General features: G+C 44.4%; 1 protein-coding gene across 2 annotated transcripts; it reads right to left on the bottom strand.

Moving 5' to 3' along the window:
* Window positions 1-453: 453 nt before the first annotated feature.
* On the bottom strand, window positions 454-26,928 carry LOC135540167 (dysbindin-like). 2 transcript variants are annotated; one of them, XM_064966597.1, is made up of 4 exons: window positions 26,604-26,928; window positions 3,177-3,329; window positions 1,645-1,794; window positions 454-1,475 (listed from the first exon to the last, which is right to left on the bottom strand). In XM_064966597.1, exons 1-4 carry the CDS (start codon window positions 26,644-26,646, stop codon window positions 1,222-1,224), a joined length of 600 nt encoding a protein of 199 aa, XP_064822669.1. In that variant the 5' UTR covers window positions 26,647-26,928; the 3' UTR covers window positions 454-1,221. The 2 variants fall into 2 exon arrangements, with proteins under 2 accessions (XP_064822669.1, XP_064822670.1); XM_064966598.1 differs by having other exon boundaries at window positions 1,651-1,794.
* Window positions 26,929-27,062: the final 134 nt, after the last annotated feature.

The raw sequence follows: 27,062 nt of genomic DNA, 5'->3' as shown, positions 1-27,062 counted from the left end.
AGTGACCATCGGGTTCTTGGAAACCTTCCTGACCAAGGCCCTTCACCCCCGATTGCTCAGATTGTTCCTAGAGCTTGCTGCCCAGCCAGTCTTGGTGGTTACAAACTTTTCCATTTAGGAATGATGGAGTCAACTGTGTTCTTGGGGACCTTCAATGCTGCAGAAATGTTTTGGTGCCCTTCCCCATATCTGTGCCTCGACACAATCCTATCTCGGAGCTCTACGGACAATTCCTTCGACCTCATGGTTTGGTTTTTGCTCTGACATGCACTGTCAACTGTGTGGCCTTATATAGACAATTGTGTGAATTACCAAATAATGTCCAGTCAATTGAATTTACCACAGGTGGACTCCAATCAAGTTGTGGAAACATCTCAAGGATGATCAATAGAAACAGGATGCACCTGAGTTCAATTTAGAGTCTCATAGCAAATGGTCTGAATGCTTATGTAAATAAGTTATTTCTGTTTATTTTTTTCATACATTTGCAAAAATTTCCCAAAAATGTTTTTCACTTTCTCATTATAGGTTATTGTATGTAGATTGATGAATATTTGTTTTATTTAATACATTTTAGGATAAGGCTGTAACATTACAAAATGTGGAAAAAGGGAAGGGGGTCTGAATTCCGAATGCACTGTATATATCAAAATGACAGCAACACTATGCAATATATACAGTACATCCTTAGTTTTTATTTGTGGCATGTGTTTTGGGATTGGTTCAACATTTTGAGGAATACGGGAACTAAGGGCCAGATTTACTCAGCATTGCAGTTACTCTCTAAAGAATGTTTTTGTGTGTGTAATTGCACAATTGTAAATCCCTGTCTGTAGTACAGTAAAGCATGCTTACATGGTTGCGTATTTTCACAACTCTATTATGTACATATCCTAGCTGTAGAGTACACACAGGAATGTACTTCCTCAAATGTCCGTATCACACGTCGCCAGACCCTACTAGAATCTCAAATGAGGAAATAAAAGTAAATATCTTGTTATCTATATGCCAGAAGTATATATGGAGATCAGCAAGCTTTGAGAAGATTTGGCCTTATATTTACAGTTCAGACAAAACTAAATGAAGGGTAAAGAAAATGTTGTGATAGTGATAGTTGCCAGTCCATGGAACACCTCTATGTGTGAGTGTCCCGTTTCAGTGATAATTGTCAGCACCAGTATGTCCAAAATGTTAGTGAATATTGGAAGTGAAGCAAGGCCTCTATGAAGAGAAGATGGGCCGATCCTTCTCATCTTTCCCTGGGGTTGATCCCATCAGCAAGAGTGTGCCGACATTCACATCCTCATCATCTGATTGGACTACAGGGGTTTCCCTTCCATCCTCATTGGTGTTCTGGCTGTTGGTGGAGGATGTGGAGGAGGTGGAGGACATGCGGGACTTCCCCACACAACCACCTGTGTTGTGGGGAGAGCGTCCCTGGCTGATGACCTCATTGTTGTTGTTGTTGCCATGAACTAATGTGGGTGAAATGAAAAGGATGTTAGGCCACAGATTATCAATGCTGCACTCAGTATTTTAGGTAATGTTGCCAGCTAGTATAGGGGAGGGACAAAGCCTAGACTCTGCCAAATTCTACACTATCAACACGGGACTGCCTCAGATGCGAGTCTCCCCTCCGCTCACCTTTACCTGGCAGAGGGGAGGCCAGCACCCCCTCATCCCCTCCAGAGTTGAGGAAGACATCCAGGGCCTCCTGGTCAGAGATGTCCATAAGGTCCATCTGCTCCAGCATGTCCACATTCACCTCCATGGACGAGACGCTGCCAATGGGAGCTAACAACACAAGAGACAAACGTGGTTGATTAGAGGCATTTACTGTATGTCAGCTTTAGGTCTCTAAGGAAATGTTTAGCAACATTCAGTAGTGTTGTTCCACCGATTAGATGCCTTTTGAGTAGTTTAACTTGGTGGGAAATAAACATTTTATTTCACCTGATTTTAACATTGTCATAAAAAGCACATGTTCACTTAATGACAAACCATTTTCCCCATCTCAGTAGGTTTAAAAAAACATACTATAGTAAGTGACTATTAAGCGCCAAATAAAGTAACAGGGATGACTGTAAAAGAGTAGACAACGTCATCATAATTCAGCCCCAAATACCCTTGTGACAGGAGGAATGGAAGCTTGTTGTGTGCAACAGGGATGGGTATGTAAATGCAAGCTTCACAAAAAAATGTACATTGTTAAACCATTTGTAGCCTGTCTATCTACGGCTAACAGGGCTGACGTGTTGTGCTCAACCCTCTCAGTTTTCCACCACAAAACACCAGAAAATGGCCAAAAGGAGTAGAACCAGCTCACCTGCTTTACACTATGATTTGACTTTGAAAAGTTTTTTACCTTCAAATTAATCATCTTCAGAAATGACTTTGACAACAAAATAGCTAGGGCTTTACAATGACGGTGAAAACCTGGAGAAATGTTGGGGTTAAGTTGGTTAAAATCTTCCTAGAAGTCATAGAGGATGCATGTCATGGGGCGGCAGGGTAGTCTAGTGGTTAGAGCGTTGGACTAGTAACCGGAAGGTTGCAATTTCAAACCCCAAGCTGACACGGTACAAATCTGTCATTCTGCCCCTGAACAGGCAGTTAAACCCACTGTTCCTAGGCCATCAATGAAAATAAGAATTTGTCCTTAACTGACTTGCCTAGTAAAATAAAAAAAAACTCTGGATTTTGGCACTTTAGCAAGTCTCGTCATGTAAAAAAAATGTTTTTTAAGAATAAAAAAAAATTGGATTTATTGAATTTTCCATGTGGTCTATATTAACAGGCATTTTTACAATTCAGCATTTCTACTTAAAATATCAAAGGGATGCAAAAGGAAGTCATTTCGGAGAGCGAGAAAGCGCATAGCCATAGTATGACATTTGGAATGTCTATTCCTTTCTAACTTTTGTGAGTGTAATGTTTACTGTTCATTTTTTATGATTTATTTCACTTTAGTTTCTTTTTCACTTGCTTTGGCAATATAATCATGTTTCCCGTGCCAGAAAAAATCTATTTGAATTTAATTGAGAGAGAGAGAGAACTTGAAAGTTGTGTAGTTGAATCTAGGGTTAGGGTAATGGTTGAGCTGGGGTATGGACATGAAGCTTAGATTAGGATCAGGGTACATGTGTGCATACATGTGTGATGCCGATTGCACTCACGTCTCTTATAGTCATGAATATGCAGATGGGCAGAGGACAGGTAGACGTCCACATCGTGCTGAAATACCTCTTCAAAGAAGCGCTGTCTCTCTCTCAGTTTCAGCTGCTGGGCTGAGTCCAATTCTGGGACTCTTTGAGCATGCTCTGTCTCCGCTGAAACATAGAACAACAGAACAGAACAGTCAGAAACTCTAGTCTAACAGGTATGCAGAATCAACACTTCTCCCCAAATCTGTAACAAACAATAACCAGAAGGGGGCAACAATGAGCCATGGGAACAAGAAACTGTAATCTCAGATTCTGGGGTTGAGAATTTTAGGCTTTTCATATCCTCTTGCAGACTTGGTATAACCAAGTGCAACAGACACTTTTAGCATCATAGCACATGTCTGTACAACATTTCATACTGATGCCTTGCGTTGAAATATGATTGATTATTGATCCTGTAACCCATATCATAAATGCATTCCTTTGTTCATGTAGAATATGCAATTGACAATCCACTGGGATTCAAAAACATCAACTCCACCGCTCCATGTATTCTGATTCAATCCAGATACAGCTAATGCTTTTACTGTTGCAGGTCCATAACTTACCTGACCAGTGTGGATGGCCAGAGAGATGTAGATCAATATATACGATATTCACACTTTAGCGTAGTGTACTATATTCTATCCCTCCACACCCACCAATTGCTTTACAAAGGCCAGCTGTCAATTCCCCTACTAGATTAATCTTGTTTAGGACAGAATACAATCATATTTTCCACCTCATCAGAACCATTGTAATAAAGCAGAGTGCTGCTAGAGCCAGGGGAGGGGACAACACTGAAGTGTATACACAGGGAGAGAGGAAAGAGAAATGCAAGAACCCAGAATGAACTGAAGAATGCCAGTGTGTTCTGGGCACAGAGTAAACCACCCTCCAGTTTTCATCACATTTTTATGGTGGGCTCCCTGAACACATCATGTATACAGAGGTCAAGAAGTCTTCTTCCACTGTTAACATTATAACTCAATCTGTAAACACACTCATTAATGGGTTAGCGAAGCAATATGGAACAAGTACTGTGAGATCATAAAGTGATGGGTAGTGTTGTGTCTTGACTATCATTAACATGTTTGACTGTTATTTTATAAAATAATTTCATACCACATTCAATTGTTATGCAACTAAATTAATCATATAACAATTAGTTAAAACCTGTTCAGGCTCGGGACAATACTGCCCCCTTTGGATGAATTGCGTGCCCATAGTAAACTGAAAACAAATCTGTCCAAAATTGCTAATATATGCATATAATAATTATTATTGGATAGAAAACACTCTAAAGTGTAACGGTTCTCGTCTGGTGAAGGAGAAGCGGACCAAAATGCAGCGTGGTATTTTTGAGACATGTTTAATTACGAAGAAAACGAACAATACGAAAACAACAAACGGAACGTGAAAACCTATACAGCCTATCTGGTGACAATAAACACAGAGACAGGAACAATCACCCACGAAACACTCAAAGAATATGGCTGCCTAAATATGGTTCCCAATCAGAGACAACGATAATCACCTGCCTCTGATTGAGAACCGCCTCAGGCAGCCATAGACTATGCTAGACACCCCCAAGACAAAACACACCACAAAAAACCCATGTCACACCCCGGCCTGACCAAATAAATGCAGACAAACACAATATATATCGACCAGGGCCTGATATAAAGCTTCTAAAACCGTTTGAATTATGTCTGTAAGTATAGCAGAACTCACAGGGCAGGCAATCTCCCAAACTAGTTTTGGCATCCAGAAAGTTGGGGCAACTTTGACGTCATCGCCCCCACCCTTCCCAACCAGCTATGGATCTGGAAATACTTTCTATGTCTTCCACGAGATGTCCTCTATCAGTAGAGTGTTTAATTGTGCAAATCCCGTGAGCTTTGACCCTTTGGCAGGCAAAAGAGTGGGTGTCGCGAGAAAATACATGCGCGTTCGAGCGCGAATTGTACACAGTCATCCATCCGTTCCAGAAGGTCTGAGAAGAATTGCTTTTGTCCGGTTGAATCGCCAATTGTTTTGTACGTTTATAACATCCTAAAGCTTGATTCTGCACTTAGTTTGACCAGTTTAGTCGACATATAATATGTAATTTTAAAGTTTTGATGCGCAACTGTTCGGGACCAGAAGTCATTTTGGATGCATTTCAGCTGACACGGGTAGCATATGCTACTATAACTACACACGAACTGAAACAAAACGATGTATTGGGTAAGTATGACTCCTTCCACTAAATTCTGATTGAAGACCATCAAAGGTAAGGGAATATTTATGTTGTAATTTTGTATTTCTGTTGACTCCAACATAGCAGAGAAATCTTGCTTATGTCTGAGCACCGCCTCAGATTATTGAATAGTGAACGAATTCTGTAACGTTGAAAAGAAATGTGACAAAGCGGTTGCATTAAGAAGCAGTGTATCTTTCTAACTATATGTAGAACATGTATATTTAGTCAAAGTTTATGATGTGTATTGCTGTTATCTGGCGTTATCTGGCGGAGCTATCTATAATTTCTCCGGACATTTTTGAGGATTTTCTGAACATGGCGTCAATGTAAACGGAGATTTATGGATATAAATTGCATATTATTGAAAAAAACTTAAATGTACTGTGTAACATGTCCTATTACTGTCATCTGATGAAGATTTTCAAAAGGTTAGTTAATTATTTTAATTTTAATCCTGCGTTTGTGATTGCATCTTTTGTTCGACAAAATGGCTACATATCGTCTGTGTCTTTGTGGTGGTTTGACATACATATGTGCTATGTTTTCGCCGTAAAACATTTTAGAAATCTGACTCGCTGGGTAGATGAACAAGGTGTTTGTCTTTCATTTGAGCTATTGGACTTGTCAATGTGTGGAGGTTAAAAATTTCTACGAATATTTTTGCATTCTGTGCGCCACCTTTTGAGTTGAGCAGGGGGGGGGGGTGTGGTGCCCTTGGGGAACGTGTAGCGTGAACATGTTAATTAGTAATCTGGGGCACCACGGGAAAAGTGATTTATCAAGTTACTATCTCCTGACTAAACTCTAAAGTCAATTAATTAATTCTTATTTACCTTCCATCTCATTCTGAATGTCGCAAAACTCTTGGATATCTGCACGAACCCTATCATAAATGATGAATCAGCGATATACAATTGTTTTAGTTTAGTCATATTTAACCTTTAGTCAGCTGGAGCTGCACGTAACTGGTCTCCATTTAAATGGCAACCATTTCAGCGTGTGGACTGCGTCCTCACTTTCTCTGGTCTAATGTAAATTTCGTTAGAGTCCATTTATAAACTCTGGAAAAAGGGGCATTCCATGACGCCGACATAATATCTGTGCTCACGTGGGTGTGGTCACTGACTGGTTAAAACTTTTATAAGAAAAACAATTCTAATTTAGAAGGCTAACATTACATTTCATCTTCTCACAAATAGTTTCATATTTAATCACATAAGTTCCACAACATTTAGATGTAAATCTGATAACTGGGAAATATACACATTCAGAGATACAGTTATGTTGTTATACCGTCCTTAATGAGATCCCAAAACAACAACTGATCTGACATAATTGTTCTTTCAGTATTCACGGACCATTCCAACAGTTTGGTTTAGATTATAGAAATATTGTCTCATTATTCAACCTTTTGATGTTACCATTGATGTTACCATCCTGCAAAGCACAAAGGAAAAGTTTCTGCAAGGTATTTACGACCATCATAAAACGGCCAACTTCTGTAGAGCGGACCTACTGTAACCTGATCCTTCAGATCTTCACAGGAGAGTCATGACAGTAGCCTATACCCAGCAGACTGACATAGGCTACATTGGGGCTTTCAGCACAGTTCTGTAAGTGTTAAAACATGAATTGCCCTCTCTCTCTCTCCTCTCACCACATCCATATATTGACCTCCTACTGAACAAAACTGCCTGGGGATTTAGGCATAGTGAGAAGCTACAGGCAGGGATTGGGCTAATTGGATGACGTTTTTAATCCTGATCTAAATTGGGAATAATGTAAAGATTGTGTGGCCTGTGCTGTGATCACTGATCATCCTCAGACAGTAATTAGTCTGTAAGAAGCTGAAGACAGATAGAGGTATCAGGGCAGAAATAATAATAGGGGGAAGAGGAACTAGGCCTCCGACCACAGGGCTGCAAGCTCCAAGTGGATGTCTGATAGTATTGTCACTGTGACAACGTCTTTATTGCTGAATTTGTTTTAATCCTTGCTGAGTCATGACAAGGAACCGCATAAAGCAGTGTTGCTTTTGTTTGGCCCATGCTTCTCTAACATTACAGTAAGCAAATGGTATAATGATAATACCAATGTTGTTTCTGGTTTTCCTTTGTATGCAGAATGATTTAAGTCTGTCTGAAAATGGCAACAGGTCTAAACACCCCATGGGTCCTGTGGAGCCCTCTGTCTTGTGACAAAAGGAGGCAGGCTGGTCACAGCAACTCCCTGTCTCCCCCAGTCTGAAAGCCCTGTCCTGGGGCCATCCGGGAAGGGGAGACCTGTCCTGGGGCCATCCGGGAAGGGGAGGAGAGACAGCAGAGGAAATGCTTCACCTCACCCCCCTGGGCCTGACTGTATGTCTGCACCACTGGGCACCATTGGGAATCACTGTGCAAACACTAAGACACTGATCCATGCGGAGGACAGCCTCCAACACCAGCCCAAGCAAACTCAGCGCTCCAGAGGCACAAAACCAAAATGACACAGAAAAAATAAAGAGCTGGTGAGAAGTCTGCTGCATCCTGCCAAACATTCAATGAGTTATGTCTGTTTATAACTGTTACAAACCCATTTGACTCTGCAGTCTAGGGGGGATTATTTTTCAAACACACAGTAATGTAGGGGGGAGGGGGCTGAGCTGGACCCAAGGCAAGAAATAATAAATATCCAAAAAACCCTAAGCTAGTCTTGCATGCTTCAAGAACAGCTAGCTAACTAACCAATTAAAATACAGTGGGTGGTCCGCCCAGTTCTAAGTATTCCTACGGGTAATGTATGCCCAAGGGCGACTTGGCTTGGTATCCACTTTTCCCACCAACAAATAGCCATACACCACAGCAATACTTACTCACATGATATAACGGACAATGTGAGAGGAAGGCGCAAAAACAAAAGAGAGATAGCTCCAGAGACAACTGATTGGGTAAGGGAAAGGAGCAGGTGTGTCTTCAGATTGGTGACTGATTGGCGACTGATTGGTGACTGATGACTGCCACCTGTGACTAGGGCAGAAGGAGAGAAAACAAATGCACACAGGATACCTGTATCCGTAACAATAACATTGGTACTCTGTCTGCTCTCTGAGTTGCAAGTTTGAAGTCATGGAATTAGGCCAAAAAGAAAAAAGAAATCAGCCAACACCACTGAAAAAAAATTGTAGACCTTCACAAGTCTGGTTCATCCTTGGGAGCAATTTCCAAATGCCTGAAGGTGCCATGTTCATCTGTACAAACAATAGTATGCAAGTATAAACACCATGGGACCACGCAGCCATCATACCGCTCAGGAAGGAGACGCGTTCTGTCTCCTAGAGATGAACGTACTTTGGTGCAAAAAGTGCAAATCAATCCCAGAACAACAGCAAAGGACCTTGTGAAGATTCTGGATGAAACAAGTGCAAAAGTATCTATATCCACAGTAAAAACGAGTCCTATATCAACATAACTTAAAAGGCCGCTCAGCAAGGAAGAAGACACTGCTCCAAAACGCCATAAAAAAGCCAGACTTTGGGTTGCAACTGCACATGGGGACAAAAATCGTACTTTTTGGAGAAATTCCCTCTGGTCTGATGAAACAAAAATAGAACTGTTAGGCCATAATGACCATCGCTATGTTTGGAGGAAAAGGGGGAGGCTTGCAAGCCAAAGAGCACCATCCCAACCGTGAAGCACGGGGGTGACAGCATCATGTTGTGGGGATTCTTTGCTGCAGGAGGGACTGGTGCACTTCACAAAATAGATGGCATCATGAGGTAGGAAAATTATGTGCATATATTGAATCAACATCTCAAGACATCAGTCAGGAAGTTAAAGCTTGGCAGCAAATGGGTCTTCCAAATGGACAATGACCCCAAGGATACTTCCAAAGTTGTGGCAAAATGATTTAAGGACAACAAAGTCAAAGTATTGGAGTGGCCATCACAAAGCCTTGACCTCAATCCTATAGAACATTTGTGGGCAGAACTGAAAAAGAGTGTGTGATTAAGTAGGCCTACAAACCTGACTTAGTTACACCAGCTATGTCAGGAGGAATGGGCCAAAATTTTCACTTTTCACACCAAAATATTTGGAAATTGCTCCCAAGGATAAACCAGACTTGTGAAGGTCTACAATTTTTTTCTGAGGTCTTGGCTGATCTCTTTTGATTTTCCCATAGTGTCAAGCAAAAAGACACTGCGTTTGAAGGTAGGCCTTGAAATACATCCACAGGTACACCTCCAATTGACTCAAATTATGTCAATTAGCCTATCAGAAGCTTCTAAGAAGCCATGACATAATTTTCTGGAATTTTCATAAGCTGTTTAAAGTTAAAGTCAACTTAGTGTATGTAAACTTCTGACCCACTGGAATTGTGATACATTGAATTATAAGTGAAATAATCTGTCTGTAAACAATTGTTGTAAAGTACTTGTGTCAAGTGCTTGTGTCATGCACAATGTAGATGTCCTCACCGACTTGCCAAAACGACAGTTTGTTAACGAGAAATTTGTGGAGTGGTTGAAAAATGAGTTTTAATGACTCCAACCTAAGTGTATATTAACTTCCGGCTTCAACTGTAAGTGTATTAATGTAAGATAAGTGTTAGATATTGTTAGATAAGAAAGGCTGTCTTGTGACACAATAGCACTGCAATACAAACTGTATGTCAGCTCTTAACAATTGTCTCCCCCAAAAAAGACAGTAAGAAAAAGATAACTGAATGGACCAGTGTGGCTTTACTATGTCAGGCATAGATTGCATTCAACAAGGTCACTGGAGAGGTCTGTGTGCTCAGAGCAGAGCTGGCACTTGGCATGCGGGGAGGGAGTGACTCCTTTTTCTCTTCTTATGGTTATATGCAATCAGACATGCCCCCGTCTTCTCTTATTATGAGGGCAGTGTGAGAGCCATGCTAACAAAGCAAGATGCCAGCTAAAATTGAGGCCAGTTATATGAGGAATATCAAAACATGCCAGGGTATATCTCAAAATACTGGCTGCATGACTGATGTCTGAATGTGTATCACAGTAATAAAGTCTGATAACAGTACAGTATGTCGCGGCAGTTTTGGAGAACAGCAGTTTGGTCATACTTTAGATCACTCAGTGTTTTCCTCGTCCTCATGTTAGTGCAATAATTCCTACAACCAGGTCGACATTGATTGATTGGTGCTTGATGTATTTTCTTAAGAGGCCTGGTACCGGACTTATGCATGAGCTAAAGGGAGAGTAGTTAACAATGCAAATCTTCCCATTGATTTTCCTATTCCATTTTATTACCATCTAATCGCCTTTATCAATAAGGTCTGTGGAGCTGACCTTTTTACCTTTGACCCGTTCCCTTTTTCACAAGGGACAAAACTGGGTCACAAAATGACAGGATCACAATGTCTCCGATTGCTGAGATCACTTTTCCGGTCAGTCATTCTCCATTCCTTACCCAAACCCCCCACTTCACACCACAAGCCATCCAGAGTGGCAGCCAGTGGGTAACACAGAGCGGCTATTCAGGAGGGAGGAAGAGGGGGGACGCAGATGAGAGAAGACTGGGACAAAACAGATGAAAGCAGATTGTCAGAGGGCTTTAAGTTTGACCTGACTTTCTTACAGAAAGGTTTTTCCGTTGTTTATACTCACTCCCTCTCTCCCCCTCGGGGAATGAGTTGTGGGTTGGACAGAGTGTGGGATTAGGGCTCAGTACCAGCTGGACGTGTGGAATGAGCCGGACTCGAACAGAGCCGGACGTGTCAGCTTTCCCACTCTGCCTCCCCACACAAAGACAAACCCAGATCCTCCACTCTGACGGGAACAATAGAAAAAGCCCTTTCAGACAAACACAAAAGCAGGGCTGTAAGGGAGTGGGGGGCCTGATTCTAAAGACATGATGCCAGTGAGAGGTTATTTTATTTTATTTTACTCCATAGGCATGTCGGGAAGGTTAGGAAGGGTTACACCATGACATCATCAGCACACTGACCTTTCCAACAGGGACCGCTCTCCCTCTCTGTATCATACTCACATTAGACCTTAGTGCTAGTCAGATACAGAGATAGTGAGAGCTGAGGGGCTGATGGCCTCGTGACTGGAAGAGCTGGCCTCAGAACAACAAACAGTGTTTGGGAAGAAAACATGGACAATTAGCTTTCTAGATGATCCAGTTGCTTTTGGGTTTTAGATCTTTCACTGGGGCTGCTGGTTTGTGGCCTCCCTACATTCCCCAGCGGAGGCAGCTCTCAACACAAAAACCCTATGGGAATGGCCACTTCCTTTAGTGCAAACACTGATTATAAACTAGTTTGGCAGAGTCATTTTCAGGAAATTCTCTACCACCAAGCAAAAGTGGTTTCATAAAAGTGAGAGTTAATTTCCAAAATAATGAAGTAATCCTACTTAAATAATCCTTTGGAATTGACAGTAAACTGCAAAGACACAGCCATGAAAATGTAGGTTTCCTTGCGGTGGAAGACAAAGAGTGAGGGGTGAGCACAGCCTGTGCTATCTCTCTCTCTCTCTCTCTCTTTCACAGGATGACAACATGGCACCAGTAGTCAGTGTTAGATGTTGTTAAGGATAAGAGATGAATTATCTGCTGGCACATCGCCAGGCAGTGAGACAACAGCAGGTAGCGACAGTGACTCCTGATCAAATTGATCAGGACCAACAATACGTGACGTAATGCTGTTAGGGACTGGGGAAGATGAGACTGGTTAACCTTTACGACAGGACATGTTGCTGAGGGTGTGTGGGAGGGTAAGAGGGGGGATTGTATTTCAACATGCACCATCTCACCGCTTGTTCTGGAGATGTGTTTGAGGGAAGTAGTTGGGAGGAAAAGTGGATAAAAAACTAAAAGGAGTGAGATAAGAAAGGTCAACCAAAGAGTAAAAAGTTCAATGGAAATAAAAAGAAGGAATGTACATATAAAAGAGAATAAAAAAGACGGGGTGTGGAGTAGACAGGGAGAGCCCAGAGAAATAATGAGTAGGCGGGGAGAACCTAGAGAAATAATGAGTAGGAAGGGAGAGCCTAGAGAAATAATGAGTAGGCAGGGAGAGCCTAGAGAAATAATGAGTAGGCAGGGAGAGCCTAGAGAAATAATGAGTAGGCGGGGAGAGCCTAGAGAAATAATGAGTAGGCAGGGAGAACCTAGAGAAATAATGAGTAGGAAGGGAGAGCCTAGAGAAATAATGAGGAGACAGGGGGAGCCCAGAGAAAGAATGAGTAGACAGGGAGAGCCCAGAGAAATAATGAGTAGGCAGGGAGAGCCCAGAGAAATAATGAGTAGGCAGGGAGAGCCTAGAGAAAAAATGAGTAGAGAGGGAGAGCCCAGAGAATAAATGAGTAGGCAGGGAGAGCCCAGAGAATAAATGAGTAGGCAGGGAGAGCCCAGAGAAATAATGAGTAGGCAGGGAGAGCCCAGGGAAATAATGAGTAGGCAGGGAGAGCCCAGAGAAAGAATGAGTAGGCAGGGAGAGCCCAGAGAAATAATGAGTAGGCAGGGAGAGCCTAGAGAAATAATGAGTAGGCAGGGAGAGCCAAGAGATATAATGAGTAGGCAGGGAGAGCCTAGAGAAATAATGAGTAGGCAGGGAGAGCCTAGAGAAATAATGAGTAGGCAGGGTGAGCCTAGAGAAATAATGAGTAGGCAGGGAGAGCCTAGAGAAATAATGAGTAGGCAGGGAGAGCCTAGAGAAATAATGAGTAGGCAGGGAGAACCTAGAGAAATAATGAGTAGGCAGGGAGAGCCCAGAGAAAGAATTAGTAGACAGGGAGAGCCCAGAGAAAGAATGAGTAGGCAGGGAGAGCCCAGGGAAATAATGAGTAGGCAGGGAGAGCCTAGAGAAATAATGAGTAGGCAGGGAGAGCCCAGAGAAATAATGAGTAGGCAGGGAGAGCCTAGAGAAATAATGAGTAGGCAGGGAGAGCCTAGAGAAATAATGAGTAGGCAGGGAGAGCCTAGAGAAATAATGAGTAGGCAGGGAGAGCCTAGAGAAATAATGAGTAGGCAGGGAGAGCCTAGAGAAATAATAAGTAGGCAGGGAGAACCTAGAGAAATAATGAGTAGGCAGGGAGAGCCTAGAGAAATAATGAGTAGACAGGGGGAGCCCAGAGAAAGAATGAGTAGACAGGGAGAGCCCAGAGAAAGAATGAGTAGGCAGGGAGAGCACAGAGAAATAATGAGTAGGCAGGGAGAGCCTAGAGAAAAAATGAGTAGAGAGGGAGAGCCCAGAGAAATAATGAGTAGGCAGGGAGAGCCCAGAGAAATAATGAGTAGGCAGGGAGAGCCCAGAGAAATAATGAGTAGGCAGGGAGAGCCCAGAGAAAGAATGAGTAGGCAGGGAGAGCCCAGAGAAATAATGAGTAGGCAGGGAGAGCCTAGAGAAATAATGAGTAGGCAGGAGAGCCCAGAGAAATAATGAGTAGGCAGGGTGAGCCTAGAGAAATAATGAGTAGGCAGGGAGAGCCTAGAGAAATAATGAGTAGGCAGGGAGAGCCTAGAGAAATAATGAGTAGGCAGGGAGAGCCTAGAGAAATAATGAGTAGGCAGGGAGAGCCTAGAGAAATAATGAGTAGACAGGGAGAGCCCAGAGAAAGAATGAGTAGGCAGGGAGAGCCCAGAGAAATAATGAGTAGGCAGGGAGAGCCCAGAGAAATAATGAGTAGGCAGGGAGAGCCTAGAGAAAGAATGAGTAGAGAGGGAGAGCCCAGAGAAATAATGAGTAGGCAGGGAGAGCCCAGATAAATAATGAGTAGGCAGGGAGAGCCCAGAGAAATAATGAGTAGGCAGGGAGAGCCTAGAGAAATAATGAGTAGGCAGGGAGAGCCTAGAGAAAGAATGAGTAGGCAGGGAGAGCCTAGAGAAATAATGAGTAGGCAGGGAGAGCCTAGAGAAATAATAAGTAGGCAGGGAGAACCTAGAGAAATAATGAGTAGGCATGGAGAGCCTAGAGAAATAATGAGTAGACAGGGGGAGCCCAGAGAAAGAATGAGTAGACAGGGAGAGCCCAGAGAAAGAATGAGTAGGCAGGGAGAGCACAGAGAAATAATGAGTAGGCAGGGAGAGCCTAGAGAAAAAATGAGTAGAGAGGGAGAGCCCAGAGAAATAATGAGTAGGCAGGGAGAGCCCAGAGAAATAATGAGTAGGCAGGGAGAGCCTAGAGAAATAATGAGTAGGCAGGGAGAGCCCAGATAAAGAATGAGTAGGCAGGGAGAGCCCAGATAAATAATGAGTAGGCAGGGAGAGCCCAGAGAAATAATGAGTAGGCAGGGAGAGCCTAGAGAAATAATGAGTAGGCAGGGAGAGCCTAGAGAAAGAATGAGTAGGCAGGGAGAGCCTAGAGAAATAATGAGTAGGCAGGGAGAGCCTAGAGAAATAATAAGTAGGCAGGGAGAACCTAGAGAAATAATGAGTAGGCATGGAGAGCCTAGAGAAATAATGAGTAGACAGGGGGAGACCAGAGAAAGAATGAGTAGACAGGGAGAGCCCAGAGAAAGAATGAGTAGGCAGGGAGAGCACAGAGAAATAATGAGTAGGCAGGGAGAGCCTAGAGAAAAAATGAGTAGAGAGGGAGAGCCCAGAGAAATAATGAGTAGGCAGGGAGAGCCCAGAGAAATAATGAGTAGGCAGGGAGAGCCCAGAGAAATAATGAGTAGGCAGGGAGAGCCCAGATAAAGAATGAGTAGGCAGGGAGAGCCCAGAGAAATAATGAGTAGGCAGGGAGAGCCTAGAGAAATAATGAGTAGGCAGGGAGAGCCCAGAGAAATAATGAGTAGGCAGGGTGAGCCTAGAGAAATAATGAGTAGGCAGGGAGAGCCTAGAGAAATAATGAGTAGGCAGGGAGAGCCTAGAGAAATAATGAGTAGGCAGGGAGAGCCTAGAGAAATAATGAGTAGACAGGGAGAGCCCAGAGAAAGAATGAGTAGGCAGGGAGAGCCCAGAGAAATAATGAGTAGGCAGGGAGAGCCCAGAGAAAGAATGAGTAGGCAGGGAGAGCCCAGAGAAAGAATGAGTAGGCAGGGAGAGCCTAGAGAAAAAATGAGTAGAGAGGGAGAACCCAGAGAAATAATGATTAGGCAGGGAGAGCCCAGAGAAATAATGAGTAGGCAGGGAGAGCCCAGAGAAATAATGAGTAGGCAGGGAGAGCCCAGAGAAATAATGAGTAGGCAGGGAGAGCCCAGAGAAAGAATGAGTAGGCAGGGAGAGCCCAGAGAAATAATGAGTAGGCAGGGAGAGCCTAGAGAAATAATGAGTAGGCAGGGAGAGCCCAGAGATATAATGAGTAGGCAGGGAGAGCCTTGAGAAATAATGAGTAGGCAGGGAGAGCCTAGAGAAATAATGAGTAGGCAGGGAGAGCCTAGAGAAATAATGAGTAGGCAGGGAGAGCCTAGAGAAATAATGAGTAGGCAGGGAGAGCCTAGAGAAATAATAAGTAGGCAGGGAGAACCTAGAGAAATAATGAGTAGGCATGGAGAGCCTAGAGAAATAATGAGTAGACAGGGGGAGCCCAGAGAAAGAATGAGTAGACAGGGAGAGCCCAGAGAAATGAGTAGGCAGGGAGAGCCCAGAGAAATAATGAGTAGGCAGGGAGAGCCTAGAGAAATAATGAGTAGGCAGGGAGAGCCTAGAGAAAGAATGAGTAGGCAGGGAGAGCCTAGAGAAATAATGAGTAGGCAGGGAGAGCCTAGAGAAATAATAAGTAGGCAGGGAGAACCTAGAGAAATAATGAGTAGGCATGGAGAGCCTAGAGAAATAATGAGTAGACAGGGGGAGCCCAGAGAAAGAATGAGTAGACAGGGAGAGCCCAGAGAAAGAATGAGTAGGCAGGGAGAGCACAGAGAAATAATGAGTAGGCAGGGAGAGCCTAGAGAAAAAATGAGTAGAGAGGGAGAGCCCAGAGAAATAATGAGTAGGCAGGGAGAGCCCAGAGAAATAATGAGTAGGCAGGGAGAGCCCAGAGAAATAATGAGTAGGCAGGGAGAGCCCAGATAAAGAATGAGTAGGCAGGGAGAGCCCAGAGAAATAATGAGTAGGCAGGGAGAGCCTAGAGAAATAATGAGTAGGCAGGGAGAGCCCAGAGAAATAATGAGTAGGCAGGGTGAGCCTAGAGAAATAATGAGTAGGCAGGGAGAGCCTAGAGAAATAATGAGTAGGCAGGGAGAGCCTAGAGAAATAATGAGTAGGCAGGGAGAGCCTAGAGAAATAATGAGTAGGCAGGGAGAGCCTAGAGAAATAATGAGTAGACAGGGAGAGCCCAGAGAAAGAATGAGTAGGCAGGGAGAGCCCAGAGAAATAATGAGTAGGCAGGGAGAGCCCAGAGAAAGAATGAGTAGGCAGGGAGAGCCCAGAGAAAGAATGAGTAGGCAGGGAGAGCCTAGAGAAAAAATGAGTAGAGAGGGAGAACCCAGAGAAATAATGATTAGGCAGGGAGAGCCCAGAGAAATAATGAGTAGGCAGGGAGAGCCCAGAGAAATAATGAGTAGGCAGGGAGAGCCCAGAGAAATAATGAGTAGGCAGGGAGAGCCCAGAGAAAGAATGAGTAGGCAGGGAGAGCCCAGAGAAATAATGAGTAGGCAGGGAGAGCTTAGAGAAATAATGAGTAGGCAGGGAGAGCCCAGAGATATAATGAGTAGGCAGGGAGAGCCTTGAGAAATAATGAGTAGGCAGGGAGAGCCTAGAGAAATAATGAGTAGGCAGGGAGAGCCTAGAGAAATAATGAGTAGGCAGGGAGAGCCTAGAGAAATAATGAGTAGGCAGGGAGAGCCTAGAGAAATAATGAGTAGACAGGGAGAGCCCAGAGGAAGAATGAGTAGGCAGGGAGAGCCCAGAGAAATAAAGAGTAGGCAGGGAGAGCCCAGAGAAAGAATGAGTAGACAGGGAGAGCCCAGAGAAAGAATGAGTAGGCAGGTAGAGCCTAGAGAAAAAATGAGTAGAGAGGGAGAGCCCAGAGAAATAATGAGTAGGCAGGGAGAGCCCAGAGAAAAAAATGAGTAGGCAGGAAGAGCCCAGAGAAATAATGAGTAGGCAGGGAGAGCCTAGAGAAATAATGAGTAGGCAGGGAGAGCCCAGAGAAAGAATGAGTAGGCAGGGAGAGCCTAGAGAAATAATGAGTAGGCAGGGAGAGCCTAGAGAAATAATGAGTAGGCAGGGAGAGCCTAGAGAAATAATGTGTAGGCAGGGAGAACCTAGAGAAATAATGAGTAGGCAGGGAGAGCCTAGAGAAATAATGAGTAGACAGGGGGAGCCCAGAGAAAGAATGAGTAGACAGGGAGAGCCCAGAGAAAGAATGAGTAGGCAGGGAGAGCCCAGGGAAATAATGAGTAGGCAGGGAGAGCCTAGAGAAATAATGAGTAGGCAGGGAGAGCCCAGAGAAATAATGAGTCGGCAGGGAGAGCCTAGAGAAATAATGAGTAGACAGGGGGAGCCCAGAGAAAGAATGAGTAGACAGGGAGAGCCCAGAGAAAGAATGACTAGGCAGGGAGAGCACAGAGAAATAATGAGTAGGCAGGGAGAGCCTAGAGAAAAAATGAGTAGAGAGGGAGAGCCCAGAGAAATAATGAGTAGGCAGGGAGAGCCCAGAGATATAATGAGTAGGCAGGGAGAGCCCAGAGAAAGAATGAGTAGGCAGGGAGAGCCCAGAGAAATAATGAGTAGGCAGGGAGAGCCTAGAGAAATAATGAGTAGGCAGGGAGAGCCCAGAGAAATAATGAGTAGGCAGGGTGAGCCTAGAGAAATAATGAGTAGGCAGGGAGAGCCTAGAGAAATAATGAGTAGGCAGGGAGAGCCTAGAGAAATAATGAGTAGACAGGGAGAGCCCAGAGAAAGAATGAGTAGGCAGGGAGAGCCCAGAGAAATAATGAGTAGGCAGGGAGAGCCCAGAGAAAGAATGAGTAGGCAGGGAGAGCCCAGAGAAATAATGAGTAGGCAGGGAGAGCCCAGAGAAATAATGAGTAGGCAGGGAGAGCCCAGAGAAAGAATGAGTAGGCAGGGAGAGCCCAGAGAAATAATGAGTAGGCAGGGAGAGCCTAGAGAAATAATGAGTAGGCAGGGAGAGCCCAGAGATATAATGAGTAGGCAGTGAGAGCCTTGAGAAATAATGAGTAGGCAGGGAGAGCCTAGAGAAATAATGAGTAGGCAGGGAGAGCCTAGAGAAATAATGAGTAGGCAGGGAGAGCCTAGAGAAATAATGAGTAGGCAGGGAGAGCCTAGAGAAATAATGAGTAGACAGGGAGAGCCCAGAGGAAGAATGAGTAGGCAGGGAGAGCCCAGAGAAATAAAGAGTAGGCAGGGAGAGCCCAGAGAAAGAATGAGTAGACAGGGAGAGCCCAGAGAAAGAATGAGTAGGCAGGGAGAGCCTAGAGAAAAAATGAGTAGAGAGGGAGAGCCCAGAGAAATAATGAGTAGGCAGGGAGAGCCCAGAGAAATAATGAGTAGGCAGGGAGAGCCCAGAGAAATAATGAGCAGGCAGGGAGAGCCTAGAGAAATAATGAGTAGGCAGGGAGAGCCCAGAGAAATAATGAGTAGGCAGGGAGAGCCTAGAGAAATAATGAGTAGGCAGGGAGAGCCTAGAGAAATAATGAGTAGGCAGGGAGAGCCTAGAGAAATAATGAGTAGGCAGGGAGAGCCTAGAGAAATAATGAGTAGGCAGGGAGAGCCTAGAGAAATAATGAGTAGGCAGGGAGAGCCTAGAGAAATAATGAGTAGGCAGGGAGAGCCTAGAGGAATAATGAGTAGGCGGGGAGAGCCTAGAGAAATAATGAGTAGGCAGGGAGAACCTATAGAAATAATGAGTAGACAGGGGGAGCCCAGAGAAAGAATGAGTAGACAGGGAGAGCCCAGAGAAAGAATGAGTAGGCAGGGAGAGCCCAGAGAAATAATGAGTAGGCAGGGAGAGCCTAGAGAAAAAATGAGTAGAGAGGGAGAGCCCAGAGAAATAATGAGTAGGCAGGGAGAGCCTAGAGAAATAATGAGTAGGCAGGGAGAGCCCAGAGAAAGAATGAGTAGGCAGGGAGAGCCCAGAGAAATAATGAGTAGGCAGGGAGAGCCTAGAGAAATAATGAGTAGACAGGGGGAGCCCAGAGAAATAATGAGTATGCAGGGAGAGCCCAGAGAAATAATGAGTAGGCAGGGAGAGCCCAGAGAAATAATGAGTAGGCAGGGAGAGCCCAGAGAAATAATGAGTAGGCAGGGAGAGCCCAGAGAAAGAATGAGTAGGCAGGGAGAGCCCAGAGAAACAATGAGTAGACAGGGAGAGCCCAGAGAAATAATGAGTAGACAGGGAGAGCCTAGAGAAATAATGAGTAGAGAGGGAGAGCCCACAGAAATAATGAGTAGGCAGGGAGAGCCCAGAGAAAGAATAAGTAGACAGGGAGAGCCCAGAGAAATAATGAGTAGGCAGGCAGAGCCCAGAGAAAGAATGAGTAGACAGGGAGAGCCCAGAGAAATAATGAGTAGGCAGGGAGAGCCCAGAGAAATAATGAGTAGGCAGGGAGAGCCTAGAGAAATAATGAGTAGGCAGGGAGAGCCCAGAGAAATAATGAGTAGGCAGGGAGAGCCTAGAGAAATAATGAGTAGGCAGGGAGAGCCCAGAGAAATAATGAGTAGGCAGGGAGAGCCTAGAGAAATAATGAGTAGGCAGGGAGAGCCTAGAGAAATAATGAGTAGGCAGGGAGAGCCTAGAGAAATAATGAGTAGGCAGGGAGAGCCTAGAGAAATAATGAGTAGGCAGGGAGAGCCTAGAGAAATAATGAGTAGGCAGGGAGAACCTAGAGAAATAATGAGTAGGCAGGGAGAGCCTAGAGAAATAATGAGTAGACAGGGGGAGCCCAGAGAAAGAATGAGTAGACAGGGAGAGCCCAGAGAAAGAATGAGTAGGCAGGGAGAGCCCAGAGAATTAATGAGTAGGCAGGGAGAGCCCAGAGAAATAATGAGTAGGCAGGGAGAGCCCAGAGAAATAATGAGTAGGCAGGGAGAGCCCAGAGAAAGAATGAGTAGGCAGGGAGAGCCCAGAGAAACAATGAGTAGACAGGGAGAGCCCAGAGAAATAATGAGTAGACAGGGAGAGCCTAGAGAAATAATGAGTAGAGAGGAGAGCCCACAGAAATAATGAGTAGGCAGGGAGAGCCCAGAGAAAGAATAAGTAGACAGGGAGAGCCCAGAGAAATAATGAGTAGGCAGGCAGAGCCCAGAGAAAGAATGAGTAGACAGGGAGAGCCCAGAGAAATAATGAGTAGGCAGGGAGAGCCCAGAGAAATTATGAGTAGGCAGGGAGAGCCTAGAGAAATAATGAGTAGGCAGGGAGAGCCCAGAGAAATAATGAGTAGGCAGGGAGAGCCTAGAGAAATAATGAGTAGGCAGGGAGAGCCCAGAGAAATAATGAGTAGGCAGGGAGAGCCTAGAGAAATAATGAGTAGGCAGGGAGAGCCTAGAGAAATAATGAGTAGGCAGGGAGAGCCTAGAGAAATAATGAGTAGGCAGGGAGAGCCTAGAGAAATAATGAGTAGGCAGGGAGAGCCTAGAGAAATAATGAGTAGGCAGGGAGAGCCTAGAGAAATAATGAGTAGGCAGGGAGAGCCTAGAGAAATAATGAGTAGGCAGGGAGAACCTAGAGAAATAATGAGTAGGCAGGGAGAGCCTAGAGAAATAATGAGTAGACAGGGGGAGCCCAGAGAAAGAATGAGTAGACAGGGAGAGCCCAGAGAAAGAATGAGTAGGCAGGGAGAGCCCAGAGAATTAATGAGTAGGCAGGGAGAGCCCAGAGAAATAATGAGTAGGCAGGGAGAGCCTAGAGAAATAATGAGTAGGCAGGGAGAGCCCAGAGAAATAATGAGTAGGCAGGGAGAGCCTAGAGAAATAATGAGTAGGCAGGGAGAGCCTAGAGAAATAATGAGTAGGCAGGGAGAGCCCAGAGAAATAATGAGTAGGCAGGGAGAGCCTAGAGAAATAATGAGTAGGCAGGGAGAGCCTAGAGAAATAATGAGTAGACAGGGGGAGCCCAGAGAAAGAATGAGTAGACAGGGAGAGTCCAGAGAAAGAATGAGTAGGCAGGGAGAGCCCAGAGAAATAATGAGTAGGCAGGGAGAGCCTAGAGAAAGAATGAGTAGAGAGGGAGAGCCCAGAGAAATAATGAGTAGGCAGGGAGAGCCCAGATAAATAATGAGTAGGCAGGGAGAGCCCAGAGAAATAATGAGTAGGCAGGGAGAGCCCAGAGAAATAATGAGTAGGCAGGGAGAGCCCAGAGAAATAATGAGTAGGCAGGGAGAGCCCAGAGAAATAATGAGTAGGCAGGGAGAGCCCAGAGAAAGAATGAGTAGTCAGGGAGAGCCCAGAGAAAGAATGAGTAGGCAGGGAGAGCCCAGAGAAAGAATGAGTAGACAGGGAGAGCCCAGAGAAATAATGAGTAGACAGGGAGAGCCTAGAGAAATAATGAGTAGGCAGGGAGAGCCCAAAGAAAGAATGAGTAGGCAGGGAGAGCCCAGAGAAAGAATGAGTAGACAGGGAGAGCCCAGAGAAAGAATGAGTAGACAGGGAGAGCCTAGAAAAGAATGAGTAGAGAGGGAGAGCCTAGAGAAAGAATGAGTAGAGAGGGAGAGCCCAGAGAAGGAATAAGTAGACAGGGAGAGCCCAGAGAAGGAATGAGTAGACAGGGAGAGCCCAGAGAAAGAATATGCCAAGTCTGATTGGAGCTAATTAGCTGAGGAGGATGTCTTTTCCGCTGCTCTCTCATCATCAAATTCCACTTTCAACAGTCTAGTGGCTGGCAAAAGCTGGCACTATGGAGATCATCAGCTGGCCATGACTGCCTCGAGGTAACTGGAAGTTCATTGGATCAATTGTTGAAAATAAGGGGGCAACATAGAAAATGCTTCAGAACATCATCAGATTATATGAAGCACTGTGCAATTACGTTGTTTATTGAAAGAGTTTGGCAGGTGAAGCACTGTCCCTGGCTATGTAAACTGACCAGGGTGGCAGGCAGTAGCCTCCCTTTCATAAAACAGATGACAACATTAACAATTATGTAGAAGATGCCTCTTGTCGTTTTTTGGTTTACACCGTTTATTATTGGGCTTTTTTCACCCTCCTGCTCTCTCTCCTGAACCTCCCATCTGGGCTTGGTTCCAATTGCGAAGAGAGTGAATGATTGATGTTGAGAGTTGAGCTGTGTGTGTGTGTGTGTGTGTGTGTGTGTGTGTGTGTGTGTGTGTGTGTGTGTGTGTGTGTGTGTGTGTGTGTGTGTGTGTGTGTGTGTGTGTGTGTGTGTGTGTGTGTGTGTGTGTGTGTGTGTGTGTGTGTGTGTGTGTGTGTGTGTGTGCTTCTGTATTATAATATTTTTTCCCACCTTTATTTAACCAGGTAAGCTAGTTGAGAGCAAGTTCTCATTTACAACTGCGACCCGGCCAAGATAAAGCAAAGCAGTGCAACAGAAACAACAACACAGAGTTACACATGGAATAAACAAGCGTACAGTCAATAACACAATAGAACAAAATTAAAGTCTATATACAGTGTGTGCAAATGGCATGAGGAGGTAAGGCAATAAATAGGCCATAGTAGCAAAGTAATTACAATGTATCAGATTAACACTGGAGTGATAGATGAGCAGATGATGGTGTGTAAGTAGTGATACTGGTGTGCAAAAGAGCAGCAAAGTAAATAAAAACAATATGGGGATGAGGTCGATAGATTGGGTGGGCTATTTACAGATGGACTATGTACAGCTGCATTGATTGGTTAGCTGCTCAGATAGCTGATGTTTAAAGTTAGTGAGGGAAATGTAAGTCTCCAGCTTCAGCGATTTTTGCAATTCGTTCCAGTCACTGACAGCAGAGAACTGGAAGGAAAGGCGGCCAAATGAGGTGTTGGCTTTGGGGATGAACAGTGAGATATACCTGCTGGAGCGTGTGCTACGGGTGGGTGTTGTTATCGTGACCCGTGAGCTGAGATAAAGCGGAGCTTTACCTAGCGTAGACTTATAAATGACCTGGAGTCAGTGGGTCTGGCGACGAATATGTAGCGTGGGCCAGCCGACTAGAGTATACAGGTCGCAGTGGTGGGTGGTATAAGGCACTTTGGTAACAAAACGGATGGCACTGTGCTAGACTAGATCAATTTGCTGAGTAGAGTATTAGAAGCTATTTTGTAGATGACATCGCCGAAGTTGAGGATCGGTAGGATAGCCAGTTTTACTAGGGTGTGTGTGTGTGTGTGTGTGTGTGTGTGTGTGTGTGTGTGTGTGTGTGTGTGTGTGTGTGTGTGTGTGTGTGATTGTCGCATGTGTGTGTTTGGACTGTGTGTGTGTGGGGAGCTTGCAATGGGTTGAATCCCAGACTGGCACCACCACATGCCCACTCTATAAATACTACAATGACATCATCTCTCCTCTCCCAGCACACTAAGGACTGACAATAGTGCCATTTATGGGTCAGTCAGCCTCTGTCTCCTATGCCAGTGCCCTCTATGTGGCCCATAAGCAGACTACTCATCCACTTTGAAGCCAAAAAGCTGTAAACTGAGAGACGTCTCCATTACACTACACTCACCATGAATGAGCAGAATTTGTCTGGAGTGTTGTGAGGGAGCGGATGTACTTAAATGCATCGATAGGGTGACACTGTTGGTCAACTGAGTTCCCTCCATCATGACTCAACATGCCCTTTGGCAACACATCAACTATCACATTGTTCCCCTTCCCTGGTGTTCCTGGAACCTCTTTGTTGCTCATCCTCTTTTTGTGATGAATAGCCAACATTGCTATTTTCAAATCAATGGAGAGCATCACTGGAATGTTTGGCTGGACACAATAGAATAGTTCTGGCCTTACACTGATCTATTCTGTTGATGTTGGTATTTCTCATGAGCCTGAGTAGTTTGGCACTATCGTCGTGGGTCCATGGTGAACAGCAAAGACCAGAAACCAAACCACTATGTATTTCCCATACAATACTAATGATACCTGTGATACCTGTGTTGATGTGGGAGATGTGTAAGAGATTTGTGGGTCCAGCACATGCTGACAGATTTGTGAATAATGAGTAATAACTGCGTTGTTGTATTTAGTGAACTACAATATGCCTGTAGGCATTAACAAGTATACCTGGTCTGAACCAGGGCTTGTTTTCACCAAGCAGAGAATGGGATGATGTTAGATTTAATCCAAACTAATTAGGAGGACTTGCTTTTAGGCCTTGGTTTTAGGCCTAAGGTTTTAGGCTGTGTAGATTAAAGGATCTATGTGGAAATAGATATGAACAGATGGTCATTCAAGGCCTGTAGTGTGTACACGTACATAATTTACATACACACACATGCACATATACACACACCATGGGACATTGCATGTGCACAGCATCCATGGATATTGTGTGTTCATCAAGCTGTTGGTCAGCCATGCATGTGGAAAAAACTACATGATCTACACTGCAGCTGTTGCAGTCATAAAGTAATATTAGTACAGGTGGAAAAAATCCAGAGGCTTTTGTTGTGGCCACCTCTCCATCCAACAGTGGGCTGCACCACCTTTCAGAAATGTACTATGCTGTGTCTGCCTCAGTGGGAGACTGGCTCTGTTTAAAATGAGCACTCTGGCAGCAACCATCCTGTGAGCCACCAGCATACATGGGGAACAGATAGGAGTTCCATGCAATGCTGCAGGGAGAGACACCAGTCTTATCTATATATTGGAGTTAGTGCAGTCAGAAAATGAAGGGATCTACCATTGTTGGTGAAGAGTAGAATACCTGAATGGGATACCTGGGACACACAATGTTTGATCACCGAGCATGGTTGGCACCACAACAAAACCATGTCCGCAAGAACATAAAAAATATGTGAGAATAAGTTGTGTGTTTGCAATCAGTTATGTCTTATCTGGTGTACATTCAATACGAACTGCGCATTCACTTAATCATTCCCAGCATGTCATGTAACATTTCAACAGTGTGACAACAGCTGTTCAGTCCTCCAAACCAACACATACCACTGTGCCCCTCCAAACAGAACATTCCCACACAATACAGAACCTACAGGTAGGGCACTGGGCACTGGGACCGGTCAACCCACAGATAGCGGATGTCTTCTCTCTCAGTCATGGTCTGATCAAATTTAGCCACGGACTGACTGACCCCATTGCGACAAATTCAATTTCCCATTTCTGTGTTTCTCTATGAGAGCATCATCTGTAGGACAGCCTGTCTGTAGCCCTATGTCACTGCAGTCACTCTATAGATACAGACACACAATCTCATTAGGAGTTAGAGATCCATGTCAGTGAAACCATTGGATGTCTTTAAGGCCCCAATTCAAAATGAGAATATACTGTATCCCTTTAAGAACCCTCAACGTCTTGAGTAAAGTCCCACTGATTAAAGCGTTATTATGGTACATTACTCATGTGGATGATTCACCATTCTAGTCTTTATTTGGCTAGCAAAGAGCATACAGTATGTCAGCCTTAGTAACATCAACAAACACCAGGTCCCTACCACATTGGCTGAACAGTCAACGTTTCAATGCACACACACACACACACACACACACACACACACACACACACACACACACACACACATCAACAACAGGAATCAGTAATCACCCATAATTACTTGAACAGGTTATGTTGATTGTGGCTTGGTTTATGTTTCTCTTCACTTTAATGAGTTTGTCTGTCTGTAAAGCTACTCCAGATACCCAAATATGGACAGGAATTTTCTCTATGTAGCGTTCTGCTCCGCAATAGGGGATTACAGTGATTGAAACTACAGATGTAGGATCTTAATTTGATCACCCTGTTGCAGGAGAACTGTCCTGCAATGCAGGAAATGTAAAACCTGTAGTGTATTTGAGGTTTAAAAAAGCTTCTGAAGTTTGTAATTTCAACTTTGAAATGTCAGTTTATTTTCCCCTATGAAAAATGTATCAATCCCTAAAAAACTGTTAATTACAATCCACATAATAATTTACATTTCCTGTTGCTGCAGGATTATTTTCCTGCTGTAGAAAACTGGCTCACATCTGTATATAGATTATTCATTTTTTAACAGTACAGTACTGTACAGAATAAATTACTAAAATGATCTGTAATGACTTATGGAATATTCCCATTGTGACATAGTCTTTCCAAGTCCTACACATTCGAGTAGTTTTTAAGAAAGGTAAAGAAGCTTTAAAGTTACTCACAGGGTAGACGCTTGTTGTGGAGGTTTGCCCCAGACGAGCTCATGGTGCTGGCAGCTTCGGAGAGAGAGCTGCAGAATCAGATTAGGTGTGCTGTTGAGGAGGACTGGAGGGTCAGGTCACACAGTCAGGCACAGAGATGAGATGGGGTGGGGAACAGTCAGCCCTTCAGAGCTTCAGCGGGACAACTCATCTCCCTCCTACTCTCCTGGGACAGAAAGAGAGTCAAAGCACTCCCAAGAAACTCACTGGCTCTCTCAAACACACTCTCTCCTTTCTCTATGGAACAGTACAGGACCCTTCTCTCTGAGTGAACTTACTCTGTCAACTACAGTATTTGGATGAGAACAGCAGGTTAGGGCTTTGTGGAGCATACCAATTGGTCATTCACAGGGGGAGGAGATTGGTGTGAGAGGGGTGGATAGGGGAGAGTGCAGGGTCCTTTATGTAACAGTGGAAGAT

This window comes from Oncorhynchus masou, chromosome 5, assembly GCF_036934945.1.
Source record: "Oncorhynchus masou masou isolate Uvic2021 chromosome 5, UVic_Omas_1.1, whole genome shotgun sequence".
In the NCBI taxonomy this organism is placed as follows: domain Eukaryota; kingdom Metazoa; phylum Chordata; class Actinopteri; order Salmoniformes; family Salmonidae; genus Oncorhynchus; species Oncorhynchus masou.
This window is presented reverse-complemented; position numbering and strand designations above follow the sequence as displayed.

Coding starts and splice junctions, on each gene's coding strand:
- LOC135540167 (XM_064966597.1), bottom strand. CDS start 26,646: ATGAGCTCGTCTGGGGCAAACCTCCACAACAAGCGTCTACCCT. Junction 1,795..3,176: donor TATTCATGACTATAAGAGAC/GTGAGTGCAATC, acceptor TTGTGTTGTTAG/CTCCCATTGGCAGCGTCTCG. Junction 1,476..1,644: donor CTCCCCTCTGCCAGGTAAAG/GTGAGCGGAGGG, acceptor CACCCACATTAG/TTCATGGCAACAACAACAAC.